Consider the following 17836-nt stretch of genomic DNA (forward strand, 5'->3'; position numbering starts at 1 on the left):
GTGGCCAGCAGGTTGAGGGAAGGGATCCTTCCCCGCTACTCACCGCACCAGTGAGACCATATGTGGAGTGCTGGGTCCAGTTCTGGGCTTTCCAATACAAGGGAGACATGGACATACTGGAGTAAATCCAGCGAAGGGCCACAAAGAAGATTAAGAGACTGGAGCCTCTGTCCTACCAGGAGAGGCTGAGAGAGCTGGGATTTGTTTAGTGTGGACAAGAGAAGGCTTAGGGAGGATCTTATCACTGGGTATGAATGATTGGGGGAAATAGAGAAGACAAAGCCTGACTCTTCTCAGTGGTATCTAGTGAGAGGACCATAGGCGATTGGTACAAACTAAAATACAGAAGATGGCATGTAAACATAGAGCACTGGGCTCGAAGACTGTTGGCCTGACCAGGTAGGGTCTTTTTTCATATTCTTATACCGTCTCATCTGAGTTTCCATTTTATGGCCCATCATGCTCCCTGTTTTCTTAAAATGCCTTGAAATGATTATTAGGAGTTGGCCAGCAGTAGAACTTTCTTTGCACAAACCTCTGAGATCAGTTCACTAAGTGGCTTTAAGGAGGTGGTGGGGAGGCTGTATACGCATACATGTGCAAAGGAGAGGTATGTGAGAGTACATGACTTCTGTTCCATCTTAGCAGGCTTTTATAGCTTCCATTTCAAGATAGACGTGGTCCCTGTGGACATAAGATATGAGAATGTGGGCCAGCACTTAGAGGTGGTGCAGCATATCTACACTTGTGTGGTATAACTCACGAGTCACACTAAATGGAGAGACTAGGATGCTACCTAAATAGAGGCAGCTGTCCCTACCAATGTCCCTTCCCCTACACTGTGCTGACACTAGCAATTACAAAGCTGTGCAGCAAACTTGCTCAGCTGATTGCTTTGACTGAAAATCCTGTCCCTAAAAGTGACTAGCTTCTGTCTGGATCACTAAGTTGTCTCAATTTGTCGCTCAACCACACAACTGCAAGCTCTGACACAAAGGGGGGGGGGCAGGAGCACACAGCCTAAAGTGGAAAGGAAAGGGAAGGCCATGAGTCTTGGCAGCAGTGTACTCTTAAATTAGCTTAAACCAACCATGAAATCACACTCTTCAGTTGTCACTTATAAGTTGTTCACTTATTCAGGGTTGTGTTGACTGTCAGATCTGAGGCTGGCAAGGAATTCTACCCAACACGATGTCAGGATTCCTGCAGATTTCTTGTGGTCTTTCACTGCAGTACGGAGCATTATCAGCACACTAAGGTCGTCTAGAGCCCTTTTCAGGAGATCGTGACATTGGTGCATTTGGCTGTCTCATTCTTAGCTGGCTTCAATCTCTTATACTGAAATGTAGTTATGGTTTTTGAGTTTACGTAAAAAGATACTTGGATGAATGATTTGTGAAATATTGGACATCAGACTGGATGATATGTTGGTGTCTTCTGTCTAAATACAACTGTTCAGATGATAAAATTGTAGTATCTTACAGTTAAGTGGAACAGAATTTTAAAATATTCTCTTCTCTTTGTAGCAGAAAGACATTACGCAAATTCTTTCAACTTTTGTGTGTAGCACTCTGCTAAGTATTTTGATAAGAGTTTGCTTAGGTAAGTTTCTAGGATACTGAAGGTTAATGACAAAGCTTTTCAGCTTTGACAAGGTGTTTTTGCTTCATCTGAAACTGTGTGGACAAAGATGCAAAGGGGGCATGTGGGAAATGTGCCATTGGTTTTTGCTGCCCATCAGACTTCTTCCCCTTCATTATTCATATTCCTGAGGTGCAGAAGAAAAAGGTGTTTTGTTGTGACTTTTTTTTTCCCCCTCCAGAAAAACTGTAGGAAATCTGGGGAGGTTAAAGTTCAAGTATGCCCATCCCTCAGTTCTGCTGTAGTGAAGAGAACTCTGTCAGCAGAGTTCGGCAGGCAACAAAATACACTGCTCCCTTGGCAACTTGGGCAGTTGTGGCAATAGCCCAGGCTTAACTTTTGACTTTGTAGTAGCTGTGAATAATATTGGAAGTCTTGCAGGAAGAATCTTACCTATGAACCATGATGTGGGGGACTTGTATTTCAAACTGAAGTTATGTCAGTGACTTGTATTTCCTATTGAGAAATATAGACCTTAAAATAGTTGGAAACTGAGGGTTGCCGAAAAGCTGGAGCCAAGGTGAACAATTTTTGCCTAACTGCATCCTTACTGCTGCAGTTCTTAGACCTGTCTGCAAGAGTCCCTAGAAGAATGTGTCCCGTAAAATGCCCTGGAGGAGAGGGGGTAATTATGAAGTGATGTTATACTGCCTTCAGTTTTTCAACTTATCTCTGATTTTCCCAGTTCTGTAAATAATTTTAAAATTTTAGAACGTGGAATTGATGACAGTAATATATTTTACATTCCCTGCAGTATGGCACAAGTTTTCTCTCTCTGAAAATAATAAACTGGTTACATAGCTTTTCTGAAACTCGCTTTATATAATGAGATGATACTCAGCTTGTCAGCCGAAAGCAGAATTTAATGACTGTTTATATGACTGTCCTAAAACTTCTTAACTTTACAGCAGGGTTGTTTGGCACTGCTGTAATGAAATCAAATCAAACCAGGATCCCATAGTGCATTCCTTGTAATTAGAAGCATCGCGGGGAAATTTGTTGATGTAGTCTGTCTTGTTGCAGCATGATGTGGTACCTACCAAGGCAGTTCAAAGTTACCAAGGTTTAACTATTTATACTTATATGAAGTCTGTATATGTTCAGAATGTTTTTACTTTAAAAGTTGTTCTGTTTTGTTTTCTTGCAGTTTTCACCATTCCATGCAACCTTATTGGCCTCTTGCTCCTATGATTTTACTGTGAGGTACAGTATGGTTGTTTTTTTTTTAATTGGATAAAAATGGAAAGATAATCTTTTTTAATGTGGCTTGCAATAGAAAACAGTTCTAGAGTGGACATACTGAATGTGCGGTTAATGTTGCCATTGGATGTTTTCTCTTCATAAGCTATGTTGAAAATGCATGGGTTCTTCACTTAAAGGCTAGCTCGGTCACTGTTCTGAATGAGATCTGCTCTGACAGATGCTTTCTGTAATCCTTTCCACATCATTCTGCTGAACGTAGTTGCATCTGACTGTGATAGTGTCTGCTACAAAGGTAATAACCTCTTGAATGAATGTAGGTGGGTGACTTCATGTTTCTGTGATATATTTTTATTTAAGCTTTTTATTGTCCTACCACTATCTGAGGAAGCTTTTAGTATTGTTCCACAGTGTGTCTGCTGAAGTTCTTCAGACAGTACTTCTGCAAGTTCCACTGGCTGCCCAGTATATCTGATACTGCTGAGGATTTTATAGTACAGCTGATTTAAATCTGATTACAAGTCCTGAAGAAGCTTGACTTCATATTAGGACTTCTCTAAGATACACAGTGTCATAAGTAAATACACTATGAAGTACATTGCTGAATATTTCAGTCACATTCTTTGGTCTACATTTTAATTTTATAACATGGACTGAATATAGTAGACAGTACATTTACAAATGGGAGAAGCCCTCTTGCCTCCACAAGAGACTGCAAAGTTATCCCACTCGTCCAAATCATCCCAATTAATGTCACTTCTGGTTGTGTCCTAACTGGTCTGATACCAGACACAGAAAGGTTCTGTTTCCTAAGGGAAACCTTGCTAACTTGCAGTGCCTGTACATGTTTCTAAATCATAAATCTGTATAGTCTTGTGCCATAACATAATATGAAGTTGCATCATGAAGTTAGTGTGTTAAGCATTTTAGGAATTTTGTATATTTTCACAAATGTTACTGGAAGAGTGGTATAGCTGGAATACTCTGTTTTCATCCAAGCTCTTGGTTGCAGCTCCTGGAACAGAGCTAATAGAAACATGGAGGGGTGCAAAGGGGCTCCGAAGCTCTGCTATAGGTGGTGTGGGATTGCTTGAGACATTGTACAGTGACAGTGGTGACGTTCCACAGGGAGACGGTTGCTGGAGCAGTTGTCCTTGGCACATGTGAGTCTTCAATCTCAATAGCACTAGAGAGGATGTTGCCTTCCAGGTCTTAGGCTGCAGGGAGTGCCTGGTGCCTCTTCCTGGGGCTGGGCATGATGGTGGCCTCACCTGTGGGAGATGTGTTCTCTTTGAGGTACTGAGGTGAAGGAGCTGCAGGAGGAGATGAGCAGACTGCGTCCCATCAAGGATAGTGAACGCAAGATTGACAGGGTCTTCACAGATATCCTTCAGAGGTGAGAGCCCAAATCCCACAGTGCAAGGAAGGAGGGACAGTTAGAGACTATGCTTCAAGCAGTAGAGGATAAGGATAAAGATTCCCATGGTAAGGAAGGCTGGAAACTTGTGACTTCTGGCAACACAAGTTGGAGCTAGAGAACGGTTTTAGTGGCCTGGAAATGGGTGAGCAAGAACAAGCTCAGTCTGGGGTGGTGTCAGAGTCAGCTGAGCCTAAATCAAGTGTCTGCACCGAAAGAAAAATGGGCATCATCACTGGAGACTGCCTCCTGTTGCATTCCCTCTTGAAGTATCTGTCTGCCAACCCAACTTGATGTCTTGAAAGGTTTTGTTGCCTCCCTTGGGTTGAGGTCCAGGAGGTTGTGGAGAGACTGCTAGGGTTTGTCCAGATTGAGAACACTGCCTTTTCCCACTTACCTGTATGGGTTCTCATGTTACTGAAAGAGGTGACCATGAATATATCAAGAGTGGCTACATGGCATTGGGGGCCCAGGTGGTGTTTCCCTTGATCTTGACGACGTTCCACAGGGAGACGGTTGCTGGAGCAGTTGTCCTTGGCACATGTGAGTCTTCAATCTCAATAGCACTAGAGAGGATGTTGCCTTCCAGGTCTTAGGCTGCAGGGAGTGCCTGGTGCCTCTTCCTGGGGCTGGGCATGATGGTGGCCTCACCTGTGGGAGATGTGTTCTCTTTGAGGTACTGAGGTGAAGGAGCTGCAGGAGGAGATGAGCAGACTGCGTCCCATCAAGGATAGTGAACGCAAGATTGACAGGGTCTTCACAGATATCCTTCAGAGGTGAGAGCCCAAATCCCACAGTGCAAGGAAGGAGGGACAGTTAGAGACTATGCTTCAAGCAGTAGAGGATAAGGATAAAGATTCCCATGGTAAGGAAGGCTGGAAACTTGTGACTTCTGGCAACACAAGTTGGAGCTAGAGAACGGTTTTAGTGGCCTGGAAATGGGTGAGCAAGAACAAGCTCAGTCTGGGGTGGTGTCAGAGTCAGCTGAGCCTAAATCAAGTGTCTGCACCGAAAGAAAAATGGGCATCATCACTGGAGACTGCCTCCTGTTGCATTCCCTCTTGAAGTATCTGTCTGCCAACCCAACTTGATGTCTTGAAAGGTTTTGTTGCCTCCCTTGGGTTGAGGTCCAGGAGGTTGTGGAGAGACTGCTAGGGTTTGTCCAGATTGAGAACACTGCCTTTTCCCACTTACCTGTATGGGTTCTCATGTTACTGAAAGAGGTGACCATGAATATATCAAGAGTGGCTACATGGCATTGGGGGCCCAGGTGGTGTTTCCCTTGATCTTGACAGTGATGGAGAAACATTCAGGTAGGAAAAGAGCTCTCCAGCAAGTCAACACTTGGCTGCATAGTTGGTGTCACAAGCAGGGCTTTGTCTTTTACAACCACAGGGTCCTCTTTTTAAGTGATTGGGTTACTGCTAGGCAGGCATAAGGTCCATCTGCAAAGTAGGGCAAGAGCATTTTTGCCAACAGTCTTGCTAACCCAGTGAGGAGTGTTTTAAACTACAGATATCAGGGCAGAGTGACCATAACCTGAAGAGAACTGAAAGCATGAGGATCAGAGAAGGGTGTGGGGAATAGTCTAATACCAGAGGCTTTTGCACTTTCCCTGTGAAAGCAGCCTGACACCTATATACATCAGAGGAGACAAATGGGGGATTAGAAGTCCATGTGCAGCAGCAGAGCTGTGGCCTCCTGGGGATTATAGAGAGATGGTGGGACTCCTCACAAGGCTGGAGTGCTGCAATGGATAAAGGCTCCTCAGGAAAGAGAGGCTAGGAAGGCGAGGTGGTGATAATGGTAAATCTGTGAGTTTAGCAGTCCAGTCACTCTCTTAAATTTTCAGTCCCTACGTGGGCTTGTTCCTTTCAAAAATTGTGCCTTTCTCTTATAGATTAGAACTGGATGGCGAGCTTATATAATACTCCTGCCTCCCGTAGGCATGTCATTATTACACTAAAGGACTTCAGTGCTTGAGAACCTTTCCTAAGTTTATGTTAATTGCTATTCTTTTGCTTACTGTAATAAGGGGTAGTGCCTTGCCAGTGATACCGACTGTCGTGTGGTTCATGCCAGGAGCCTGACAGTGTAAGTGCTGTGATGTCCATATGTATATAACTTTCTAGACTGCTGTACCAGCATTCTGTCTTACATAAAGTGCTTAATTTTATTTATGTTTAAAATGCACTTTTCATAGAATACTGCACAGTGGTCTGTGGAAGGTTATTTATGGGATCTTACTTAACATCCTTTACTGATGCAGTGCCAGCTGGTTTGCAGCGTATCATTTCTCAAAAGGCTTCGAGGTCTAAAATAAAAAGTGGTAATTGGTTCCTTCCAGTGCCCTTGTCTGAGCAATAAGACTAATAATCAGCATGCTGATGCATTGAAGTGACTTGATTGTGTCGTCTTGCTCTTCCCATTTTTGACACCAACTATATGTCCTTCAGGTTTGGCACTAACGCGCTTCATGCAGTACTGAAATCTAGTGCAATTTCAGCTCTGACATTTTCATATGTGGAAACTGTCAGTAAAGATGAGGAGAGCTCCTAGCTCCTATACCAGGGTGTCTGTAAATGCAGAGCTTGGGGATCTTTTCACAAAATGCCACTCTAGGCATTATTTTTCTGTCCAAACAATTACTTGTTCTGACTAGGGACAGAGGGCAGGGTTGAAGAGATGAAATACAGATTTTTAGCAGTTTTCTAAAACTTAGTTGCTGGGTTTGGTACGAGTGAACAAACAACAGAGAAGGCTAGGTAAAAGTCTTTGGAAAAGGTGGCACAAGCAAAATATTCTGTATAATGGAGGAAACTTGTTACCATAACACTTCGGGAACATCTCTTCAAGAATAAAATATGATGACTATGTTGTTCCTCTACCGCATATCCTGTACTGTCATTTACAGGAAGGAATGTAGCTCACACTAAGAAGTAGAGTTCACTTAGAAATGTTCAGAGTTTGACTGGATGCACCATACACATGTGTACATGTGGATATGACTATATACATACATTTCAATCTGAGAACAAAAATACTTGATAAATATATAAAAGGTGGAAGAGAAGAAGGGATTCCACTACATGGTATTAATTTTGGATCTTGTTGAATCTACTCAAGGCCTGTGACTTTTTAGCCACATTTGATAGTAATTCATAGAACAGTATGGTATGGCAGTCCTTTAAAAACAGATTCATTGATACAAGCAGTGTTATTTTAATAGCAGCTTAGCTATGGTACTGTTCTTTTATTTTCTTTAACATTTTTGTTTGAAGCTCAGAATTGTCTGTAAGCATTTAGTAGATAACTGGATACAGCATAGCTTACTGTTTAAGCTCTGTAATCTTAAATGCTACTGAAGCTTTATAGTTTAACCAAACAAACACAAATCTTATCTAAGATTACCAAACTGCTATGTAAGGGGCAGGGTTTTTGTTTGTTTCAGGTAGAACGGCTAGTTTGACACATAATCACAACTGGCTATCTAGAAGCAAAAAAATAGTAGGTTGAAAGCAAAGTTAACAATGCTTAGCTTCATCCTTTGCAAATAGTATAATGATTGCACGTGTGCACTATAGTCAAGCTACTGAAAAGAAAACTAGTTCCCATGCCAGCTTCATACTGGGGGCTAAGAAAAAGAGGGTGTAGATTTGAATTTGGGTTTTTACAAACTTGGGTATAATGATTTGGATTTAACCCCTGTCTAGTAAATGCCTCATTGAAACAAATTTTTTCTATACCATTTCCTTACTCTTTGGAAGACTTCAGGAAAAATGTAGGTTAATTACAGAACAGTTTTAACACAAATGAATCATTAAAATGCCAGGAGGAAATGCGCAAAGTACCGTAACATTTCTAGGACTTATGTAAGTCCGTGTGCATGTTCTTCAACCTTATCTCTATCAAAATTCAGTTTGAAAGAACATCATCTCTTACTGGAATCATTGTTTTATATTTTTGGACTCTCTTCAGTATAAAAAAAAATCTTGGTGCATTAGGCACAGACAGTGCTCACCAAAATCTAAACAGAAGATCTGATAAATCATAGAACTTCATTAAGCTGGTATCAGGCCAGATCTTGAAATGTATTCGCAGAAGCTTGCCTCTGAGGCAAAAAGGTGATTTTTGTTGAAAGTTGTACTGTACTGGACATGATCTCTGCAAGACGCTTTAAGGTAAACCACTATCTCTAGCTCTCCATCGCTATGTACAAGTTCAGTAACTTGGATCACAAAGAAATCTTGAGAACTTCTGGAATCATGCTGCTCATAAAAGAAACTGGTTTTCACTTCAGTTAATTATCCTTGTTATCTTTTTTGTTTCGTGTTTTTTTTTTTTCTTTCTCTTCAAGGTGGAAAGGTGGGTGTTTGCTCATTTGCTCTCTTTTTTGCTTTTTTTTTTTTTTTTTTCCTCCAAATGGAAAATGTCTTCCCGCTGATCAAAATGCTGGTCACTGGTGGTTTCCAGTGTGAAACGGAAAACTCTGCAGTAGAAGAACCTGCTAATTTGAATGTCTCAGTTGATGATAGCTCCTGCATCATTATAAAAAGTCTCCTTCATAGTAGAGTTGCTAGTGGTAGTCAGAGCTTTGGGCATTACACCTGATGAAACTAACAAAATTCAAAACTGATTGTACTTTTCAATTATGATTTAACTGTTTGTTGCGACTATAGAGTTAGTCAAAATCACTCATACACCAGTGTAAAGCATATGTGTTCTCTTACATGTTTCCTTTTTGGATTAAAACAAGAATTACAATTTCATGGTAAATATTTTGACATATAAATGAATGCCTACATTCTTGTATTTTTTCAATTCACTGGCATTTTCCTGCCTGCACATGCTAGTTTTCTTTGAAATAAGTATTATGAGATGGAATTCCTCTAAAAACTAGGAAAGTGTTGGCTGCAGGAGCTACTCATCAAATGATTCAACCTCATAAATAGATTAATATCTTTTACCTATAAAAACAACTTTTCTGATACAATGAATAGCACTATAATGTTGTTGAAGAATACAGCAAAGGGATGTTTGTATTTTTTTTTCATTTCTCTTAATAAACAGGTCTGTATAAGTGTTAAATATTTGTAATTAAAACCTTCAAGTATTTATACATGAATATTTAACTATGGCAGCATCTGAATATTTTTTTCTTATGGAAAGTGCATCTCTTTTTCTGAATAACCCCTTTTTACTTTTTGGTTGTGAAGCTATCATTTCTGTTTTTCATAAAAATACATTTAAATCTTTCTCTACAAAATGTATCCTGTCTGTCTGTAAGGCAAAGTTAGGAGTTTTTTGTGGACAGATGAGGAAGCAGAAGTATTGAGAGAGACCACACATACCTACAGTATTATCTGTATGTTAGTGAGAACCACTTCTGTATTTCTCGGGCATCTGACTTACCCATTTTTAGCCAACTGACCTTTCCCAGTGCTTGATGAAGAGTGGGGCATGTGTCAAAGTGACTGAAGCTCCAGTCTAGAATTATGATACTAAAGGATGGGGAATATCTTGAAGCTCTGATGAGACCATAAATGTTCCTAAGTTAGGGGTTTGCATGCCCTTTTAGTTAATTCGTGTTTTGGGAAGAAATCAGGGAACAAAGAGTAAGCTGGATAATCTCACTCTCATAACTACACTTAAATTACTGTGTATCAGCGGCAATGAACTCTTGTACGCCAAGCAGCCCGTATAGGCTCATGGCTTCATCCTTCAAGGTTAGAGTAGCACGTGATGCTGCATCTTGGTCTGCACCTTGTATTGGTTTAAGCTAAAAGTACTAGAGAAGGCATGTACTTGCCTAAATGGGGTTTCTCACTTGCATTTCTTAAATCAGATCGAACTTTTTAGTGACAAGAAGTATCTTCATTTTGTAAGCATGCCCTGTTTTCCAGGGCACTCTGTTTCTGGTTTAGGATCTTTGATACCTCAATAGAATGATGATACAAATACATTCTCAGGTTGGCTTTAAGCAGATGATGATGATGAGAGTTATTCTCAAATCATTGTTTGGAGAAAAGTATTAAAGTTACTGGTAAGTTTTGCAAATTTGAAGGTCTTCAAAAGCAGAAGGGATATTGTGAAGGCTAGTAACTAGTTCTTAAAAGTTATTCTGTTACATTGTGGCAGAAGAATTGAAAGAAACATAACTTGCAATTTGCCAATTTATGTTATAGAAAAATGTTTGCATGGGATTTCATTGTCAGGACATCAACTCACATGTGTAATGAGAAAAACAGTGGTGCATATGCAGTTCTATTAGAGTAGGGTCATAAATGTGTGTTTTCCCATACAGTATATAGGAAGTAAACTAAGAAATTAGCATTTCAGCAAGAATTACTTCGAAATAAAGCATGTAAGTTGAGTCCTTAGGGAAGAACTGTGCTACTGAAGCAAACTCAAAAGTAAAACCTATTTCAGAATTACTTTTTTGGATCCTCTTCCATTTGATTTGGCTCTCAAGCAATTCTTCCTCTTTTCTTTGATGCTTATGGAAGATAATACTTTGAATAAAGGCTTTCTTCTGTACCTGAGATGCTTCATAATGTTGATGCTTTACTGGAACTGTAATGAAATAATCTCTTAAGGATATTATTGTGGAAATAGTTAGATGTCCCCAGTTAATGCCTGAAGTAACAGCATTGCCCTGATTGGCCTGTATCCAAAAGTAGCTTGACACTAAGTTCTGCTCAGACAGAAGTTTGTCTAGTTTGCAGGAAGAACTTTTACAGGTAGCTATCTTTGCACAGGGATTAGAGAATGGGAGCAGGAGAACAAATTGTGTGATACATGTGTAGTAAACTAATAATGAGTTCTGGGTTGCTCTTGAAAACTTCTTGGTTATATACATCCATATGCTACTGTGTCTTCTGCCTGATATGGTTGCATGTGCATGGTGGCATTAATTGTTGAGTGGGCTTTTATGGAAAGCAGCCTCTAAATAGCTGATTCACACCCACCTAAAAATACCATGTATGAAGACATCTTCTGTTTGAAACCTAAGAGCAGTAGTAAAGCTTTCATGCATAAATATTTATCATAAATACTTGTTTCCCAGAAGGAAATGGACTCGAGGAGTTGTGTTCTTTGTGCTTCCATCTGTGCATTTTCCCTGAATCATTTCCTTTTGAACCTATTGAAAACTTAATTAGATTTGACAGGAAAGTTGTAGTTTAAATTTACTAAGCTTGTACATATTTAATGGAAACTCATGAGCATACAAGAGTGGGAAATTCAAAGTATTACCTTAAGGAAGGCAGAAGATGTAGCGTGAATTCACCACCTGTCTAATCTGCTTGCTGGTCTGCTGGCTCCTCAGCATGCAGCAACAGGCTGCCACAACACATGCGTTGTACTACCTTGTACAGACAGTGGAACCTGGAATGATACTTGCTGCCTTTTTTTCCCAGCCAGCGGTGAAGGTGCAGGGGCAGGAGATAAGGGTAGAGTGGGGAGGAGGACATGGTAGGAGATACGTAGGAGAAACTATATTGGGGGTTGGTAAAAGTGTTTTGGAAGGGGAGCACAGGAGATGTATGTAGCAAGATAGATCTCTGATATTGCTATGGGTGGTACAAAGTACAAAATCCATAGGATGACAGGCTTTTTCTCTTCACATAATGGCTTGTTTAGAATAAGCAGTCCCCTTGCAATGTATGTGCAGCTTATGAATTGTATGTGAAGTACATGTAAAACAAATAAGAAACTATCAAGAAATGAGGGAAAAGGTATACTTTCAACAGTTCCAGTGAAAAACAGTTGAAGGAAATGCACTCGTATAGGTTGTAGGGTGTCTACAGTCAGTGCAGATGTGACTGCAGTTGTGAGTGCTACTTTTAATGTACATAATACGGGTAAAAATGGCAGTTCCGTCTAAGTGGCACACCTCTGATTGTACAGGTTGTACAAACCTGTAATGGACCCTAAAAGCCTATGTGGTTGTCTGGCCCACTGTTGAAGCTCATGCTGCCAACTGCGTAGATACACCTACCATTAAAGTAATGCAAGCACACCTATTTGTGCTGTGAATGCATCTTCATTTTGCTGTACAGCTATCCTGCTGGGGTAGTGTTTACCTACAGTGTTTGTCTTAGAAAACCTGCCTTGTGCTTTAAGTCTTCAGAACGCAATGGAAGTTCACTCTGAGCAAAATACTGTTGTCACCATGCTAGTTTTGGAAGCTGGGCTATAGATAGTGTTTTTCACTTTGGACTCCAAAGTTGTTATGAGAGCCATCATTAACTTGTCATCAATGGTTCTCAGTCCTGAGACTGTACATTTTTTTGGATTTTCACTAGTAATTATTTTTATATCAAAAAAAGGTCCCAGACAGTCTGTGGAACTTGAACTAAGTTGCAGTATTCTTAAATTCTGTACTGCTTCTGACTTTTTGCAAACATGACTCCATACAACAAACACCAAATTGTCCTACTATTTTTAAAATTGATCAGAAAGTCTTTTCTAAGTTTTTGTTCATGTAGATCTGAAGTTGTCTCCTTTAATCTTAGAGCATCTGTCTTTCAAGGGTTAGTAGAGAGCTGATGTGGTAAGGAAGGCTACCACTATTAGAAACAACAAAATTTGTTTCCTTACCTTCTTATGAACAAATGTGGGAGGATGAAAATGCTGAGATGCTCTTTTGCTCCTCTCTCCTGCAAAATAAGTTGTTTATCTTAGATATCAGGTACTAGGAAAAAGTTAAGAGGGTTGTTGCTATGGCATAGCCATTGTGCTATTACCACTCTGCTTGTTTATGAAGGAAATAACATCTACACGTTAAACAAACTGACCCTGCTGGTTCCAGTGTTTGCTATTTTACCTGAATTGGTTTGAACATACAGCGCTTTCAGTGTAGTTGGTCTGATAATGAACTGTTCTTATTATGTATTGTCACTTTCCCCAATAGGAGCAAGGCAGAGACACCTCTGTGGTTGTTACAGAAGAAGTAAAGCATATGATTGACCACTGTGAGAAAATTCGAGCTGTAGAAAATTTGATTACAGCTGCCAGCCCACAAAATGTGCTGTGCTTTGCAGCCTATGGACTTTTCTAAGCAGTATATACAACACAAAAAAGAAAAACAAATCTTTCTTTTGTGCCATCATATGGTGTCTCGTCAGTGTGGTGTTATCTGAAAGTTCTATTCCTGAATCCATTTTTCATGACTGAGATTTCTTGTACCTATACTTTCTCTTATACCTCTCTTACCCTTGCCGTTACTGCATTGATGGACATTGCATCTAACGGGGCAGTAGCTGGGAGAAGTAGAGCACTTCAGAAATCTATTTTCTAAGCATTTCTATCAAACAAAGCTGGAAAGAAAAATTGCTTTTTGAAATATGAATTAGTGGAATTAACTGTGTAATGCAACTGATCTTTGTAGTACAAATTTATTATTAAATTATAATAGTAAATTCTGTTTTACAGGAACACAATCTCAAATTTGAGACTGGGAATGACCAATATCTCTAACTGAATGTGTAATTTTCAGTAAATAAAGACCCCATACAAAAACTGAGAAAAATCATAAACTGTGCTAATGTCTTTCAGGGATAAAATTCCCCAGCCATCAAGAAATATAACAAGGGTATTCTAGCCTACATTTTGTTCTGTTTTAATAATGTCCCAACGGCTGCTCCTTGGTGCCAACTTTGATCTCCGTTTCTGCATCAGGAGACAAAGACGGTTTTGCCCAGTGGGGTTTAATTTATGCAAATCAGCAGATGGCTTTGCAGGAATATGATTTGTTGTGTTTCCTAAGTGGATGAGTTTGCTTTTTTTAAATACCCTGGCAGCAACAGATTTGTCAATATCTTGCATTATATTTTTGAAATGGCCTTTCAATTACTTTAATTGTAGTTTGTTTAATTTCTTTTTTTCCCTCCCTCCTTCCCTCTATAGATTCTGGGACTTCTCCAAGCCTAACCCTTTGCTGGAAACAGTTGAGCATCATACTGAATTTACATGTGGACTGGATTTAAGTCTTCACAACCGTGGTCAGGTAAGGGCTGGGATGAATTTACTTTTCCCTTGCCTATTATAGCCACTGTAGTCATGGCTGGACTGCAGGACTCAGATCCCGAATAAGAGCCACCAGATTGCAGAAAGCTTCTGGAAGTGAGTCTGTCTGAATGCTTATTAAATAAACCTCACTTCAGGTCCATTTTTGTTTATAAAGCAGTTACTTGCGTTGGGTAGGAGAGGAGGGCAGGACAGACAGGATTGCAAAATCAGATAGCTGAAAGCCATGGTGAGCTCAGGGAAAACGAGATAGTTTTGTTTCAGAAGGAAGAGTAATAGAGAAGGGCCTAGAATGCCAAGCTGAGATACAGAGCTTTCTTCCATCTACTTAGAATGTCAAGTTAAACATTGGTAGTGTCACACATGATACCTAGACCTGGTTTGTCATAATATTTGTAGCACTAGAAGAGGCTTAATATGTAGTTAGAATTTTAAAACCCTCAGCTATTGACGTGAATGAGTGGAACCTATTTTATCGGGGGCACTTATTTACGTACTGGTTGTGGTGGGATTCTCCTCTGCTTCTGTTGCTACAATTGTTTCTGTTTTGTGAACAGAGGATTGTTGTTTGTAGTATGAACTGTTTTTTCAGGCAAGAAAGGCAGAAAAACTAAAGCTAATTATTTGCTTTAAAATGAGAAAGCCTATAGCTTTCACACAGAAATCACTGTCACTGAGTTAACTAACTAATGCACTATTTAATGTGCCACAGTTATCATTTGCATCCAGGTTCCTTTCTAATTCACAGTGAAATTAATTTTTTTACCCCTGATAAAAATGACTTGTAACATCTGCGTTGAAATTCTGATTGGACAAAGCAAAAAAAAAAAACCATCATAATTTCTGCTACTGATAAAAGGACACAGGAGAAAGGTGTAAGTTTGGCAAAATACCATTCTAGCCAAATGCTAGCTTGTTCCTGCCTGGTTGCTTGTTCCCTTAATTCTGTTGCCTCAGAGGTGCTGCAGTAACTGTTCACAAGGCCATGCTGTGAACCACATAGGGGAATTTGTAAGGCTGAAAAAAATTTCTCAAGTTTCAGGTTGTTTTTCATCGGGGCAGGGCAAGAATAGCTTAAAGGCCAGTTGCTGGGAATTATAACTTCATCCCAAGTGAGTGCATAGGTATGATTCTGGCTGAATTGGGTCCAGAGGGAGCAGCAAGCAGAGCGTAATACATTAGGGCCTTACAGTGCTAAATCACTGCATGCTCTGAGCCCAGTTTAGCTTTCCATGAAGTTGGTGTGGGTTTTGCCATGGATCTGAATGAGGTGAGAAGATTTTTCTTTGTTTTGTATTGAGGATGTGATTACATCTTGATTATAAGCCTGTTGCATAGAGCCCTGTGTGTTACAGAATGGGTCTCAGTGGATAGGGTTTCTGTCTGGCTAGATATGACTTCTTTTTGTATGATTTATCTGTCAGACTTGGAGTTGCTGCTATGTGGATATTCTTGCTTCTGTAACTGTAATGTATGGAATAGCCTTTTTGGAACAAGGCCAAGTAAATGCTCATTGATGATAGATAATGAATTGAAAGCAAACAGCTGCATGTGCACTTGTATGTTGGAAAAAGGAAAATGGTGGTGTGCATAGCCATCTACATTAGGACATTGGTGCATCCAGGTATTTTTTTTTCCACACAGAAATCCTGCAAGTCCAATGTTGGACTTAATGCACAAAATCTGTAAATCTGTGGTACATATCCATATACACTGCATGCCAATGTGCCTTCCAGACAGAAGTTTGGCATCTGCAACAGCTTTAATATTCCTCTGTTTTTTTTCTGTTGAGTTGATTTAATGTATTGTGAGGGTTGGATATCACAGCAATGCAAAACGTAAATGTTCTGGTTTTTAAAAGAAGTTTAAAAACCTGTGATAGAATTAAACTGTAACTACAAGATAAAGAATGAATGCTTACTGAATAGTTGCTTCCAGTATAAGCACTTGCAGCCTTTCCCTGGCTTCTACATCGATCCAGTGAAGATTATTTGCTTAAATTTTATGCTGCTGTTCCCAATATGTGGGTTGCCTTCATGTCTGCTCTCTATCAAGACCTGATAATGAGCCCCATTCATTGTTGTTCTTCACGCATTTGTAAGATTTGTGATTTTTCACTGTGTGCTTTGTAAGGAATTACAACTTGAGATTTGAACTGCTTCTGTCCTCCATGCATGCAGGGTAATTTATTCATAATGGACAAGCTATTCATTTATAGTCAAATTAAGTACCATTCTGGTCATTAACCTTTGCTTTCGTTCTTAATGATATTTTTGTTGTCTAGCCAGATATTTTCTTTGGCTTTGCCCAATGAACTTCAGCATTTTTGAAGTATCTTTTACATGTCAAGGAAAAAAACAGTCTGTACTTTGAAAAAGTGTTCAAAATAGAAACTGTGATTAAATATCTGATCTAGGAATTAGAAGACATTCATGCAGAACTGATTGAGCTTTGAACAGAATCCACAGACAGGGAGTAGGTACATGCAGGCAAGCTGGTTCTTGTACAGTGTCCTGCTAAGGGGAGGCAACATGTGGGAAAGAAATCGGGTTCTAAGGAATGGGTCCCAGGTTGTGAAGGTAAGTATTAGCTAGATGACACAGAAAACTCCTTTGTGCTTAATTAAAATTCTGATACCTATTTTGAGGTACCTGCCTCTACGTAAAGTAAGTATTTGTTGAAAGCTTTGCATTTTAATAAAATCAACTGTTGTTTGGTTTGGGGTTTTTTTCCACCATAATGTTGGTGTCAGGTTCACAGCAATTTCAGACAACTAACAAACTTTTGGGTGCATAGAAAAATGTGCATTTTACAGTGCAAAGCATTAACAGAAATGATCCTCATGATATTCAGGGTATTTCTCTGTTAAACTGCAAGTGCTAATGTGAGAGCCTGCAAGGCAGGTTGTCTAGGAGGAAATGCTCCCAGCTCCAGCTTTCAGCCAAAATAGCTTTGGCACGCACAAGAACAGTGACAAGACCCTAAGCACCAAAAATCTTTTGAATTGGTAATGCTGTACAGTATTAAGAACTGAACAAATCCATTTACCTTGTCAGCAGTATTAAGAGTATGCAGTTTTTTAAACCAGCCATGATAGTTCTTTCCAAAGTTTTGGGATAAGAAAAACAATTAAAGCTTGCTCCTTTCTGTATATATATGCTGGATAGGCATGGGATGTATGTAGAGAATATGAAAATGGTAATCAGCTATATACTATTCCTCGCTAGGGGCTGATAATGCTAGACCATATATTGGAATTGTACTCTGTAGCTCATCGGATTTCTTATTTCTCTCCTGATATTTACTTTCCCTGTATGTGATCTGTGAATGTTCTGATGAATTAAAATACAATACTCCTTTAAGCTTAGCTCTTACTGGGATTTTGCTGTGCTTACCTGCAGCATGTAAGCATGACCGTAACTTCTTTTGGTATTATTTGTGCAGCTTTATTTAAAAGCAGCTTTGTTCTTCTGTTGTAGGTTGAATGTGATATGGCAGTCATGAATTAATTTTAAATTAATCCATCAATAACACAGATAAAAAGTACAG

At 39.6% G+C, this 17836-nt stretch overlaps 1 protein-coding gene across 1 annotated transcript in view; it reads left to right on the forward strand.

The window, feature by feature from the left end:
- PEX7 (peroxisomal biogenesis factor 7) overlaps nt 1–17836 on the forward strand; it is a 49348-nt gene that overhangs the window by 20692 nt on the left and 10820 nt on the right. Inside the window, exons 8-9 of the mRNA XM_009319142.1 lie at nt 2789–2844; nt 14168–14267. Of these exons, the coding sequence (XP_009317417.1) occupies nt 2789–2844; nt 14168–14267 (156 nt within the window). The remainder of the gene's footprint in view (nt 1–2788; nt 2845–14167; nt 14268–17836) is intronic.

Source organism: Pygoscelis adeliae, unplaced genomic scaffold (assembly GCF_000699105.1).
Source record: "Pygoscelis adeliae isolate BGI_AS28 unplaced genomic scaffold, ASM69910v1 Scaffold172, whole genome shotgun sequence".
NCBI classification, from domain to species: domain Eukaryota; kingdom Metazoa; phylum Chordata; class Aves; order Sphenisciformes; family Spheniscidae; genus Pygoscelis; species Pygoscelis adeliae.